Here is a 12564-nt window from a genome sequence, read left to right on the forward strand (position 1 = left end):
TCCCGTTGTCATGGCTCCAGCCTTCAGAGCTATGCCTGGACGGTGGGTAAAAAGGAAATCTCATCGTATCAAAAACAAAGTCAGGGAATCACTAAAGTTCTATTTCAAGTGATGGCAGAGGGCTGGGGATGAGGGGCCGAGGGTACCTGTGGAGGGTGGGGGGACTCTTCCAAAATAAATCTTCTTCTAAGGTCAGAAGCTGATATCCCTCAGTATCGTGACCCTGGGCCAGTGAAGGAGGGCTGGTTGCTCCAAGGAATGGACACATTTTGATTGGTTAGTACCAAAAGGCAGGTGCCATCAAGAATGGGATTTGATGCCTGGAGGCCACTACGCAGGCACAGGGAACTGGCTCAGCCGTCAGATCCACTCTTGCTGAGAGACTGGGACTGCTGATCTCAGCGGGAGGGTAGACTGAGAGGGGAGGCACAGAGTCATCCTCTGGCCCTAATGGAAAGTGACTCCAAACCAGGCAACAAAACCAAGGCCGGAAGCACTGTCTCCAATAGCAACAGCACCAATGTGAAATGGAGGTGCATAATGCTGCCTACTCCGCACCTGAGATCCTTTCTCTAGAGCTTGGAGATGCTTCAACTTCTCCCTGCACAGAAGCTAGGCCTCCTTGCTGGTATATAACCCAGGGGGAAAAAAAATAGAACATCAATCATTTAAAGAAAAGGAATACTTAGGAATTCTGTGTTTTTGATCTTTAAAAGTCCACACTACTACTTTGGTGGCGGTGGTGGTGGATGGTGGGGGGGGGGAGGTGCAGGGAGATGCCTTCCTCGGCTCTCATGCTGCCTCTGACCTCCAAGTGGACGTTCCCAGCAGGTCTTGACTGATTTCAGGAATACAGGATGGAGCAGATCAACTAGGCCAGTGGGCAGGAGAGCTTTGCCCAAGGGCCCCTAGGTCAAGAGAACATTTCGAGAGGCACAAGTCTATTTTGGACAAGAAGCCACGTTCTCCAGGCCAAGCTGTTCTCCATCCCTCCAAGAACGATCCTGCCACCAGCTCCTGCCACAGACAGTGGACCCTCGCGAGGAGCTCTGTGTCTGACTCAGGGCAGCTCCAGACCCAGAGGCACTTGGCAGCCAGTGGACAAACAGGCCAAGGTGCCCTGTCTTGCACCAGGGTGACTTTTCTTTATGGAAGCGGGAAGAGCACTTAGCAAAACACAGCCTCTGATCCCAGTGGGATGACATAAGGCGAAACCTCCTCTCCCAAGAAGCTTGGCTGCCTCCCTCTGCCAGGCAGAACCCAGGCTGCACGTTGCTCCGATTCTCATGCAGTGAGAGACCTTCTTGGTTTCATTAACTCATGTGATATTCTGAAGACTCTGTGAGTAAGGCTATAAAGGTGCCATGAGCTTATCAGTCCAACAAGGTTGCCACGGGGAAAAGCTCAGACTCAGAATTTATTTTCCACACTTAATGTAAATGCAACCCATAAAAGTCCCAATTTCTAAGAAGCCCAGCTCAAAAAAAAAGCATGTGGCTTCCCCTCCTGGTCTCCCAGAGCCTCCTGTGAGTGGTGATGATGATGATAATTAGGCAGATGGACCAGGAACAAGAAGCTACTAGCTCTTGCTGCCACTCTTCCTCCCCTCCATGCTTTCTCCGGCCTGGCTGGCTGCTGCCTCTCCTGGGCGTGCCTGGCAGGCATGGGTTGTACCCACTCCTGAGAGGGCTTGAGCCTCTTCCTAATGACCTCAGGCCCAGGTCTTCACAGGGGTAACTGGAGCCTGGCCTCCAGGATCCATGGGAACCTGCCTCAGGAACTGCCCCGGTGCTGGTCGGGTTGCGTGATGTCACCAGGCTACACCCAAGTAGCTCTTTCCCTTCTTTCTTTTTAATCTTTAAGACCCTGGCTGGGCTCCTCTGGAGGGGAAGCTGTTTTAGAGTAACTTCATGGAAGGACTTTCCCAAAGGCTCTCCTTCTGCACTCAGCCCTGGGACTAGCCCCTCTGTGGAAGGCAGAGGGGCCTTCAGAAGCTGGCTAGCAGGGTGCCCAGCTCATGCCTTCCTCTCTTTGGCTGACTTTTCCATAAATATCTTTCCAGAATCAAAGGCCACCGAGCACCTCTCTCCACACTCCTCTTTCTCAGTGGTGGCAGCTGAGCGGTGGAGGGAAGATACCCCAAGTCACGGGGGAGAGGGCTTCCCCTGGGAAGGCAGGCTGGTGCCATTGCCACCACTGCCATCCTTCTTGCCACGGGTGGCCTTCCCCTTCCGGGACATGGCGCCCACATTGAGGGCTTGCTGTGCAGCGCTGGTTCTCACATCGGACTTTGGGAGAGGAGAGATGAATGAGGAACATCATGGGAGGGTCAACCAACCACAGGCATCCTGGGCGCCTCTGCCTCTTGGAGAGGGTGAGGCTCTTAGCCTCAGGATGTTGTCACCAGACTGGGGGAAAGGACCTGGGAGACACTTTCTCCATCCCAGCATGGGGGTGACTCTGACAACTACACAGGATTTACAAAAGGGGTATGTGTGTGGGGGGGTTTCATTTAGCATCAAAATATAAAGCCTGAACAGGAGTTTAGGGCAGCTGGAAAGAGGTGCTGAATGGTATCGTGAAGTTCCTCGGAGAAAGATGGAGTCAGCTGCGGTCCTCTGCAGGCATGGAACACAGTGAATAAAAAGCCATCACTCATCTGTGGGAGCTTAGCCGAGGATGCTAGGGTCCTGCAGACCTTCCGGCCAGGCCCCCGTAGAAGCTTGGTACTGGCCTGTTACTCTCCGCACCCCTCACTCCTGCCCGACCCCACCGAGGAAAGGGTTGTACACGAGACAGGTTAGCACAGACACTCGTGTCTCACATCACACTGGGCACCGAGGGACAAAGACACACTCCAGGAGATGTGTCTCAGAGAGGAGAAATGTACCCCAAACAACAAGAAAAAGTCCTCAAGGAAAAAGGGAACAAAAGACAATCAAGTTTTCATTGTGATCACACTACAGAAAAAAAAATACCTTCTGTTCTTTGCAAAAAATGTGTGAAGGCCAATTTGTGTCTTTCTTTTCTTAAAAAAAAGGATGTTGCATGAGTTACAATGCAACCAGTATGTTTTTTGTTTTTTTTTTTTTGTTTTTTTTTGTCTATTTCTTTTCTGCACTTGTTAAAAAAGGATTTTTTTTTTTTTAAAAAGTACAACACAGTCAGGTATGCGGCCACAAAAGAATAGCTGTCTTTGGCAAGAAGTCCGGGCCGTGGTCCTCTCTGTCACCTTCGGCCCATCTCGCTCTGTCTCATGAAGTGGATGTTGTTGGCGCTGTCTGACAGTTCCGGGTACTGCTCAACAGAGATCACGAAGAAGCCATCGTAGCCTTGAACCCGCCCCGTGCTCAGCGCCTGCTGCTTCTCCCCCTCGGTCCAGGCCCGCAGGCCCTCCTCCCCTTCCCGAAGTCGCTGCTGCTCGCGGGCCCACGCCTGGCGCACGGCTCTCTGCCGGGCCAGCTCCAGCACCCGCGCCTTCTCCTCGTCCGGCGTCGTCCCGTAGCGGGTGTTCAGGCACAGGGCCCCGTACTGGAGCTGAATGTCTGTGTAGCGTCTAGTCCTGCCATTGAGCATCGTGTTGATCTGGGACACCGTGACGTTGACCCCGTTCTCCAGGGTTCGGCGCCCCCCACTGAGGCCCAGGATGGCCAGGTCACCTTCTGAAGGCCCTGGTTTCACAAAGTAGTGGGTGTCCACCCCATCAACGGTGAAATGCAGGTTTTCCAGGTAGTGGGCGTTGTTCAAGATGGCGGCCACCCTCCGCCCATCCTCGTTGGCCACAATGATGATGTCTGTGGTCACTCGGCTGTCCTTCAGGGCGAACTTGACGCCCTTGCCAAAGATGGAGCCACTGGATGCAAACCTCTTTGTCTTTGGGGCCTGTTGGCAGCTGGTGATTGTGGAGCCGTAGAGCTGGTCAAAACGTTCTAGGGTGACGAAGGCCTTGAGCTGCTTTTGCACTTCACACTGTACCCCAAGGATAGACTAATTGGGGGGAGAGACAAAGAGAGTGAGACAGAGGAAAACAACTCCAGGGCCTGGAGTATCAGTTTACGTAACTACGTCAAAGCTGTACATATTTATTAAGCTGTAGCACGTGTCTCTACTTCTGATCACTAGAATACCCAGCCATCCTCTATCCACTCACCCATCCTTCCATTCAGAAACTGTTCTGCGAGTACCTACCCTGTGCTGGGTCCTTTCCAGGGCACTAGAGATATAACAATGAATCAGTCATTATCTGACCCTTGAAAAACTCACCAGTTGGTAGGGAAAGACTGATGTGATAGATATAACTATAGTTAAACATGGTAACTGGTGGCCTAAGAACAGTAACAGCTTTGCTAACATTTCTTGATCTTTGAGCTAAAAGTTTGTACCCATTGTCTCATTCCATCTCCACAGAAAGTTCATATATAACTGGTACGGTTACTGTTCTGATTTTACAGCTAAGAAAACTAAGGCTCAAAGAGGTTGTAACTGGCCCGCCAAGCATTGATGTCAACATTAAAAAATCAGTTCTGTCTGATTGTAGAGGCTCAGTTTCAAGGAAAGGTTCCTGAGTAGGGAGAAGCAAACAAAACTAGGAGTATCTTAGCCTGAAGGTGGAGGGTGAGGTGGAGACAGAGGGGGAGGGGTGATGTTAGATAGAGAAATGGCAAGAAATGCATTCTTGGCAAGAAGGCTTAGCAAGATGACAAGTAGTGATTTATATAAACCCTCTCACTCAGCTTTATTGCTCTCTGCTGTGTTTATAAGTGATTTTCAAGGAGGGCCTCTGCCCCACAGTGCTTCCTGGGGGATCTTCAGGTACCCCTTCTCTTGGCTGCCTTGAGGGGGACATACTACCTACCTGTCCCTCCTGTGTCTTGGGAAGCTCGGCAGAGCAGTGGGCCCCTGAGCCTTATCAGCAACTCGGGGAAATGGCTTTAGAAACAGGCCCATTGGCTTCTCACTGAAATTAAGTCCTCTTTATAATTAATAGAACCCTGTCTGTGAACAATTATTTCCTAGAGTTTCACGAAAGCTGGAGTGCTCAACAACAAAGATCTCTGATGCCTGCCAAGGGCAGAAATCAATTATTCATCGACAGGCGCGGCTGGCGAACAGGCTGTCAGAGCTGGGGCTCTGCACAGGGAGAAGGCAGCCGGGCAGTGGCAGGAGGGCGGAGCCCTGGGACCCGCCCTTCGGACGGGCCACGCTGTGGGCTGCTGGGCAGCCTGGAGGGGCGGTGGGGACTGGAGAGGGGCAGGAGGCAGGGAGGCGGGGCCAGGGCAGCAGAAAGCAGATGGGCTTGGTGGCCAGACAGACTTGGGTTCTCATCGCCTTCTGCCACTTTTCCTGCTGAATGATCTTGGGCAAATCTGTCTCTAAACCCTGGTCTCCTCATCTATAAGATGAGGGGAAAGGCCTAATTCACGGTGTTGTTTACTTCTTTCAACCATTTGTTCATTCAGCAGACGTTTTCCACGCACCTACTATGGGCTAGGTGCTTTGCTGGGTACCAAATAAGACCCAGCACTTGCCTCCTAGAGTCTAGTGGAGATACAGGAAAGAAAGCAGGAATTGAAACTCGGAGTGGTGGGTGCTGTGAGAGAAGGAACTGTGGGGTGCTGCCAGAGCAGGGAGGTGCAGAGCCCCACTCCCCAGAGCCGGGGAGGGGACAGCTAACCTGAGACCCAGTGGAGTCAGGAAGGAAGAGGAACACAGATGTCTGTTTCCGTTCACCAGCAGTCTGCCATCTGGCAGCCCTGCTTTCCTCCTCAGCCTGGGCTGGGATCCCCTCAGGCTGGCCTCACCTGCTTCATTCCTGCTTTCCCTGGCTGAAGTGCAGGGCCTGGAAGAGCCAGCGCCTGGTACAGACATTATGGATAACGGTTTGGGGGTGATGAGCAAATGGATGCCTGAAGGGAGGGGTGGGGTGAAACTGTTTCAAAGGACCTTAACAGCTATGTAACTCTAGGAGACTTTGAAACTGAGTCACAAAAGGAAGACAGGAGATAGTTAACATTTTTTGAGCATCTACTAAATAGATCTGGGTTTGAATCCCAGCTCCACCCCTTCCAGGCTGTGTGGCATTGGAAAGCCTCAGGCATAACAATCTGTAAAATGAGAACAATAATACCAGGGAACCACTGTGAGGTAACGTAATGTGGAATACCTCACACAAGGCCAGGTGTGGTGAGGTGCTCAAAAAATATCATTTGTTTTTAGAACACACCTTCCCTCCTTGCACTTTTGTTCTGGGCAGTGACAAAGGCTTGCTGTTTTAGTGGCACTCCAAAAGTCGTGTATCGTACAAAATTCCTTAATGCAGCTCCGAGGGTCTGTGTGCTGTTAGAGCTGGCACCACAGTGGCCCGCCAGTGGTAGTGTCACTAAGTGTTTGCTGAATAGTTTCTGGCAGGCACTGTGGACACATCACATCTGTTTTTTCAATGGCCCAAACCTTCCTGAAAAGCTGGTAGGACCCATTCCTGGAGTCTGAACGGCCCTAGGGGTGGACAGTTCCTGCACAAATTACCTTGCTGTTGTCCCACTCCTGAGTTTTCATCTGTGTGTGGATGAGCTCATAGGATGGTTCCCTGGCATCCATGTCCGGCTTGGGGTAGCCCGGAATGACGTTATGAAGCTGGAATCCAAAGGTGAGCAGCCAGCTGTTGACATCTGGGTGGGAGAGAAGCAGAAACATCCCCATGGAGTAAGTGGACCTCAGATGTGACATATCCCACCCCAATAAAGCAGCCTAGAATTGGGCTGCAGATGGGGGTAAGGATGTGGAGGGTGCCGGTGGGAGGGTCAACTGGTATAAGCACTTCGGAAACCGGTTTCATGGTATTAATACCTCTGGGACCTAGCATCCCCATCCTAGCTAAAAATCTAAGAGAGATGTAACTTGTAGAGGTTTCCAGACTCCCCTTTCCACTGTCACTCCAACCCCTGGGCCTTCAGCTTCCTACACCCAGAGGGAGCTGTTTGAGTGACTCCTCCTCCACATCTACCTGGAACATCAATAGGAAACACTTGCAGAGGACCCTCATTCCCAAAGGAAAGATTTATTTAAATGACTTTCAAAAAGATAATTCACTTTCAAAACATACTCTCCATCTTCCTCCAATCCTCTTTGCAGAAATTAGAGCCTGGGGCCAAAGTGCCACAGGGCATGGAGATGCCTGTACTCAAGATCAAAGAGAACCCCCCCCCCCCATCTCTCCTGTTATTTACTCTGATGGCCTAAGGAAGTCACCTAACCTACTTGTGCCTTCTTTATATTGGGCTAGGGGAATCTAGCCCCATAGACATGGGACTGCTTGATTTGTAACATTCCTTGAGGGTTGTTAGTTATAAAATATTAAAATATTAAGTATAGGAGCAGGTAGAATTTTGCCATGAGCATTCAGCCCTTTAAAGAACAGAATCAGAAAGCCAAGACATAAGGACAAGAAAGAGAGGGTGTGTGTTCAGCTCCTTGGCCTACCATTGCTGAGTGCCTTTTAGGCCTAGGACTATGTCATACAGATTCTCCATCTGCACATTCAGGACCCTGAAGGAGTAAGGGACAGGGGCCTGGATAGCTCTGACACAAGGAACAAGATGAGGAGAGGGGAGAAGTTTTTCATTTGGACAGTCTGACAGGTCTTCATGAAGGTGATATTTAAGCCCAACATTGAAAGCTGTGCAGATTTCATCAGGATTTGAGGGAGATGAAGGGGGCGCTTCAGGAAGACCCGTGTACCAGGCCAGGCCCAGAGAGGGGAGGCGAGGGCAGGGAGTTTTTCCGTAGCTTGGTAGCACAGAGAGCACCAGCCGGGAAAGTGACAGTCGAGCAGGAAGAGCCTGCGATGGCAGGCAGGGGGCAGTTTGGGGCTTACAGGACCGCTGTTGGAGCCTGGCTTGAGCAGGGGCAGCTGAAGACGACAAAGCAGTTGTTGACCAGAGACTGGGAATTCAAGGACTGGGGAAGGCAGGATGTGGAGCTGAGCCCCAAAGACCACAACTCTGGGCTGTGGCCACCTAGGATTGGTTTTAGTGTCTTCCAAAGGAGACAGATCCCTGGTCAGGGAGGTCCTGTTTAGGGTGTTGGCTCTGGTAGAATTGTCTTTTTCTACCATCACTGAGTGATGGTCGTGTTCTTTGGGGTCAACAACTGTCCCTCTCACCGCTGCATCCCCTTTAAGAACCTTATGTTTGCCATTATTAATTGTTTTTTTGGATGTCCCCAGAACCCTTCTCTGGGGTGTGAAACCTGGAGGCACTGAGGTGAGGGGTGGTAGAAAGGAAAGTTGGGAAACCCAGGTTCTACTTCTAGAAAGATCATATAAGGGAAAGGACACGGGGAAGCAAGACAAAACCCAGGTGCAAACTCTGGCTCCTAACTTGCAAACCATGTGAACTTGAACAGTTTCCTTAACCATTCTGAGGCTGAGTTTCCTTATCTACAGACTGACAGCAGAACTGGTTTTCATTAAGTCCTGGAAAAACACTAACAGTGTTATCAGTTTGGGGGAGCCACCAGGCAACAGGAACCGTTGTAAATTTGTACGTTAATGAACTATAAAGTGTCCAGTTTCGTTTCTGGTTCACAGGAGGTTTTCTGTGCTGCTCAATCCCAATGTCCCCACCTCCCCGGACCTCCATTTTCTCATTTGTAACAGGAGGTACTTGGACCAGCTTTTCTCCAAATTCCCTTTCCTCACTGAATTTCTAAGAATCTCCGATTCTAAGAATCTTGGCAGATGGTTCTTTGGGAAATTAAAACAAACAGAATGAGCAGGGGTGGGCTGAGAAACCCTACAAAGCCATTTTGCTTGAGGCTGAGAATTTGCATCTGAATTTGTAGTTGCAAAGAAAAAAATCTATCAGGGATACTGCAAAGTCCCAGGAAACCAGGGGTCTGCAGAGAGGGCTGGGTCTTAATTATAAGTGATGGAAAGCAGGAAACTTTCTCATTACGCTTTTAGGAAAAATGCTTAAAATTGTTTTGTTCATTGGTTTTCTTACAATTGGCTGTCTTGAAGAGTTGAGGATTTCACTCTTCCTTCTTATGGTATCAGACATGGACATGTCCCTCAAGTTAAAACTCTTTTTTTTTTTTTGTTTTTTTTTTTGTATTTTTCCGAAGCCAGAAACAGGGAGGCAATCAGACAGACTCCCACATGCGTCCGACCGGGATCCACCCGGCATGCCCACCAGGGGGCGACGCTCTGCCCATCTGGGGCATTGCTCTGTTGCAACCAGAGCCATTCTAGTGCCTGAGGCAGAGGCCACAGAACCATCCTCAGCACCCGGGCCAACTTTGCTCCAATGGAGCCTTGGTTGTGGGAGGGGAAGAGAGAGACAGAGAGGAAGGAGAGGGGGAGGGGTGGAGAAGCAGATGGGCGCTTTTCCTGTGTGCCCTTGCTGGGAATTGAACCCAGGACTCCTGCACACCAGGCTGATGCTCTACCACTGAGCCAACCGGCCCAGACTGCAGTATGGCCACTTGGGATGCTGATGAATAATAATAATCCTGTTGCTGCACTTTACAAGGTGAATCTGAATCCAAGAATGAGGAATTTGGAGGCAGACAGAACAGAGGTCTAACCCCAAACTGCCACTTCTTAGTGGGCCAGTGCTGTGGCCTCTCTGACCCTCGCTTTCCTCCGTGACAGTGGGGTCAGGGATCCCCATCTCTCAGGTTTCTAGTTGAGGTGAAGTGCACTAGTGTACATGATATATCTGTGAGGGACAGCTTTTGTCTTTCTAGCACCCCATGCTGCCTGCTCACTCTTTCTTTTTTGGTGTTTTCAGGTAGTTTTTTTTTTCTCTTTTTTCCATTGATTTGAGAGGGGGGAATGGAGAGAGGGAAAGAGAGAGGAAGAGTGAGAAAGAAAGAGAGGAAGGGAAAGAAGGAAGAGAGAGAGAGAAAAGAAGGGGGAGAGAGAGACAGAAAAGAAGAGAGAGGGAGAGGGAGAGGGAGAGGGAGAGAGAGAGGGAGAGGAAGAGGGAGAGGAGGAGGGAGGGGGAGAGAGGGAGGGGGGAGAGAGGGAGGGGAAGAGGGGGAGGGGGAGAGAGGGAGGGGAGAGAGGGAGGGGGAGAGAGGGAGGGGAGAGAGGGAGAGGAGAAGGGAGGGGGAGAGGGAGAGGGAGAGGGAGAGGAGGAGGGAGGGGGAAAGAGGGAGGGGGGAGAGGGAGGGGAGAGGGAGGGGGAGGGAGGGGGAGAGGGAGAGGGAGGGGGAGAGGGAGAAGAAGAAGCATCAACTCGTTGTTCCCCTTAGTTGTGCACTGATTGCTTGCTTCCCGTAGGTGCCCTGACAGGGGATTGAACCTGTGGTGGGATTCAAATAATTTAACAATCAATTCTCTGCCCTAATAACCATTTTAAGTATTAAAAACAAAATACCGAAAGGTAGTTTATTACATATTTCATGCATTTAATACTTAAATAAGGATAATAAAAGAGGCACACAAAACTAGATTATAAGAAATTTTAAAAATATCAATGAAAAATATTAAATACTACCTGACAAAAAACAATAAAATTCTTATTTAGGATATTTCCAAAGACAGCTTGTCACCCCCTGGTTGGCACTTTTTCTCTTTACATCATGTTTGTTTACTGAAGTAACAAACGCGAGGGAGTTAAAATGTAGTATTTCATCAAAGATATAATAAGTTTAATGAAATGAATAAATAAATATTACAAGCATAGTTCCTTCAAATTTTTTTCACCTGTGGATGGAATGAACATTACTATGGGCGCTTAGAATACACTGTTGCACAGATGAATGCTAAAAAAGAGTAAGGAATGTCAATTTGTGATTTCCACATTTGGCTGGCTGCCCAGGCACCCGTCTTAGAGAGAATCCTGATTACAAGTGCCATTTTAACACCCGGTTCGCCGAACTCAACAAAATATTAGGTATCGTTTCTGCTGAACTGGTGTGAACCGGCTGAATCCCACCACTGGATTGAATTCATAACCTCACTGCACTGGCTTTACCCACGGAGCCCCCGGCCAGGTCCTTTTAGAGAAGCTGACTCCACCTAGGAGCTCAGTAACGGACATCCACAGGAAACTCTCCCGAGAGTGAGGCCAGGGTGTGATGAATGCGGACAGATGTAGCGGAAATGCCCTTTCAGTCTGTTACACTATTCCAGGGCTGGCAGCCGGTGGGCAGGACGGACGTTGTGAGACCGTGTGGGGATGTCCTTGTGTGTCCACAGGCCCCAAGGACGTTTCCATCATGCCTGCCCACCACTGTGTTCTCTCCTTCCCCACCCTTCGGACTCTCAAAGCAACCACCTGAGTTTTTCCCTGAAAGAGGAATCCTCCAGATGCTGTCAGTGGAAACAGGGTCCAGACTGGGCCACCGAACCCGTGTCCCTAAGGGACACTCTCTATGCTCTGTGTGCACTTCCTCTTCCTAGATTGCCCTTCTCTCTACCCCATCATGTCTACTCAGAAGCGGGCCTCACACATCAGTTGCTCCCTGGCAGAGCCGGTTGTGCCTACTGTGTTTTAATGGCCATCGGTGTGACCCTGCGTCGGGGCCCCTCACAGTGCACAGCAATCATTTGTCTCCCCTCCTGCAGTACGCATTTCTGGAGGGCAGGGGTCATCCTTCTACCCCTTGTGCCTAAAACCGTGGCTGCACAGAGGAGGCACTTGTTGAATGAATGAAAACGGCCTTAATATAGGGGACAAGCAGATTATGTCACAGGACAAAAGGGGTGGAGTCTACTAGGTTTACAAGTTGGGATATGCCACAAACTCTCTTCTATAAAAAGTGCTGGCTTTATCCAGACTGGAATCCCCATAGCCACTCTGACATCCGGGTCTTCTGTAGCTGGGGGTGGTGCTTGCAGGGAGGACTGTGGATGCTGGGGACAAGTCTGGCATATGCGGTCTATGGGACACTTTACACTCAAGTTGGTTTCACAGTAGTGGAAAGCAAAACCCACTTTTAAAATCAGAGGGTAGGGAAAAGGGAACCAGTACAAGCCGTGCACTGTGCTGGAAGGTTCTAAAACGTATCTCATTTCACCCTTGCAACCATCCTACCAGTAAGGCTTCCTTCTATTTGTCTGTCTGTTCTTTGCTCCTTTTGTCCCTCTTTTCCTACTCTCTTTGGATTGAGTACTTTTTTAGTCTTCATTTTCTCTTCACAGATGACTGATTTGCTATAACTTTATGTTTTAGTTGTTGCTCTAGGATTTACAATACACATATTTAACTTATCATAGTCATAGTAGATATTCTGACTTCAACCTACAAATCAGGAATTCAGGGACGGTACGTAATTTTTGTGACTGTGATAGCTTCGAAATGGTGGACCCCCTCACCCAAGTTCTGTCTGTCTTCCAAGTCTGACTATTCTATTGCTTCATCCCCCATAAGAGATTTTTTTTTTAAAGCCATCCCCTCCCCCAACTTCTCAGGGCCTCACGGCCAGCCTGATATCTGGGTCAGACACTCCCAAAGTGCATTCTAAGGGATGCACCCCGTGAGATATTAGGGTTTCATGATAAAAAACAGGATTTTGTGGTGAGGTAAGTTTAAGAAATAGTGGGTAAACATGTTA

General features: G+C 49.7%; 1 protein-coding gene across 2 annotated transcripts in view; it reads right to left on the reverse strand.

The window, feature by feature from the left end:
* Positions 1-716: 716 nt before the first annotated feature.
* The window catches only part of TENM4 (teneurin transmembrane protein 4), an 801941-nt gene continuing 790093 nt past the window's right edge, over positions 717-12564 (reverse strand). For both annotated transcript variants that reach the window (XM_066369554.1, XM_066369563.1), the window contains 2 exons: positions 6526-6668; positions 717-3987 (listed from right to left, as the gene is read on the reverse strand). In XM_066369554.1, coding sequence (XP_066225651.1) covers positions 3229-3987; positions 6526-6668 — 902 coding nt within the window. In that variant the 3' untranslated portion in view covers positions 717-3228. The remainder of the gene's footprint in view (positions 3988-6525; positions 6669-12564) is intronic.

Source organism: Saccopteryx leptura, chromosome 1 (genome assembly GCF_036850995.1).
Source record: "Saccopteryx leptura isolate mSacLep1 chromosome 1, mSacLep1_pri_phased_curated, whole genome shotgun sequence".
Taxonomy (NCBI): Eukaryota; Metazoa; Chordata; class Mammalia; order Chiroptera; family Emballonuridae; genus Saccopteryx; species Saccopteryx leptura.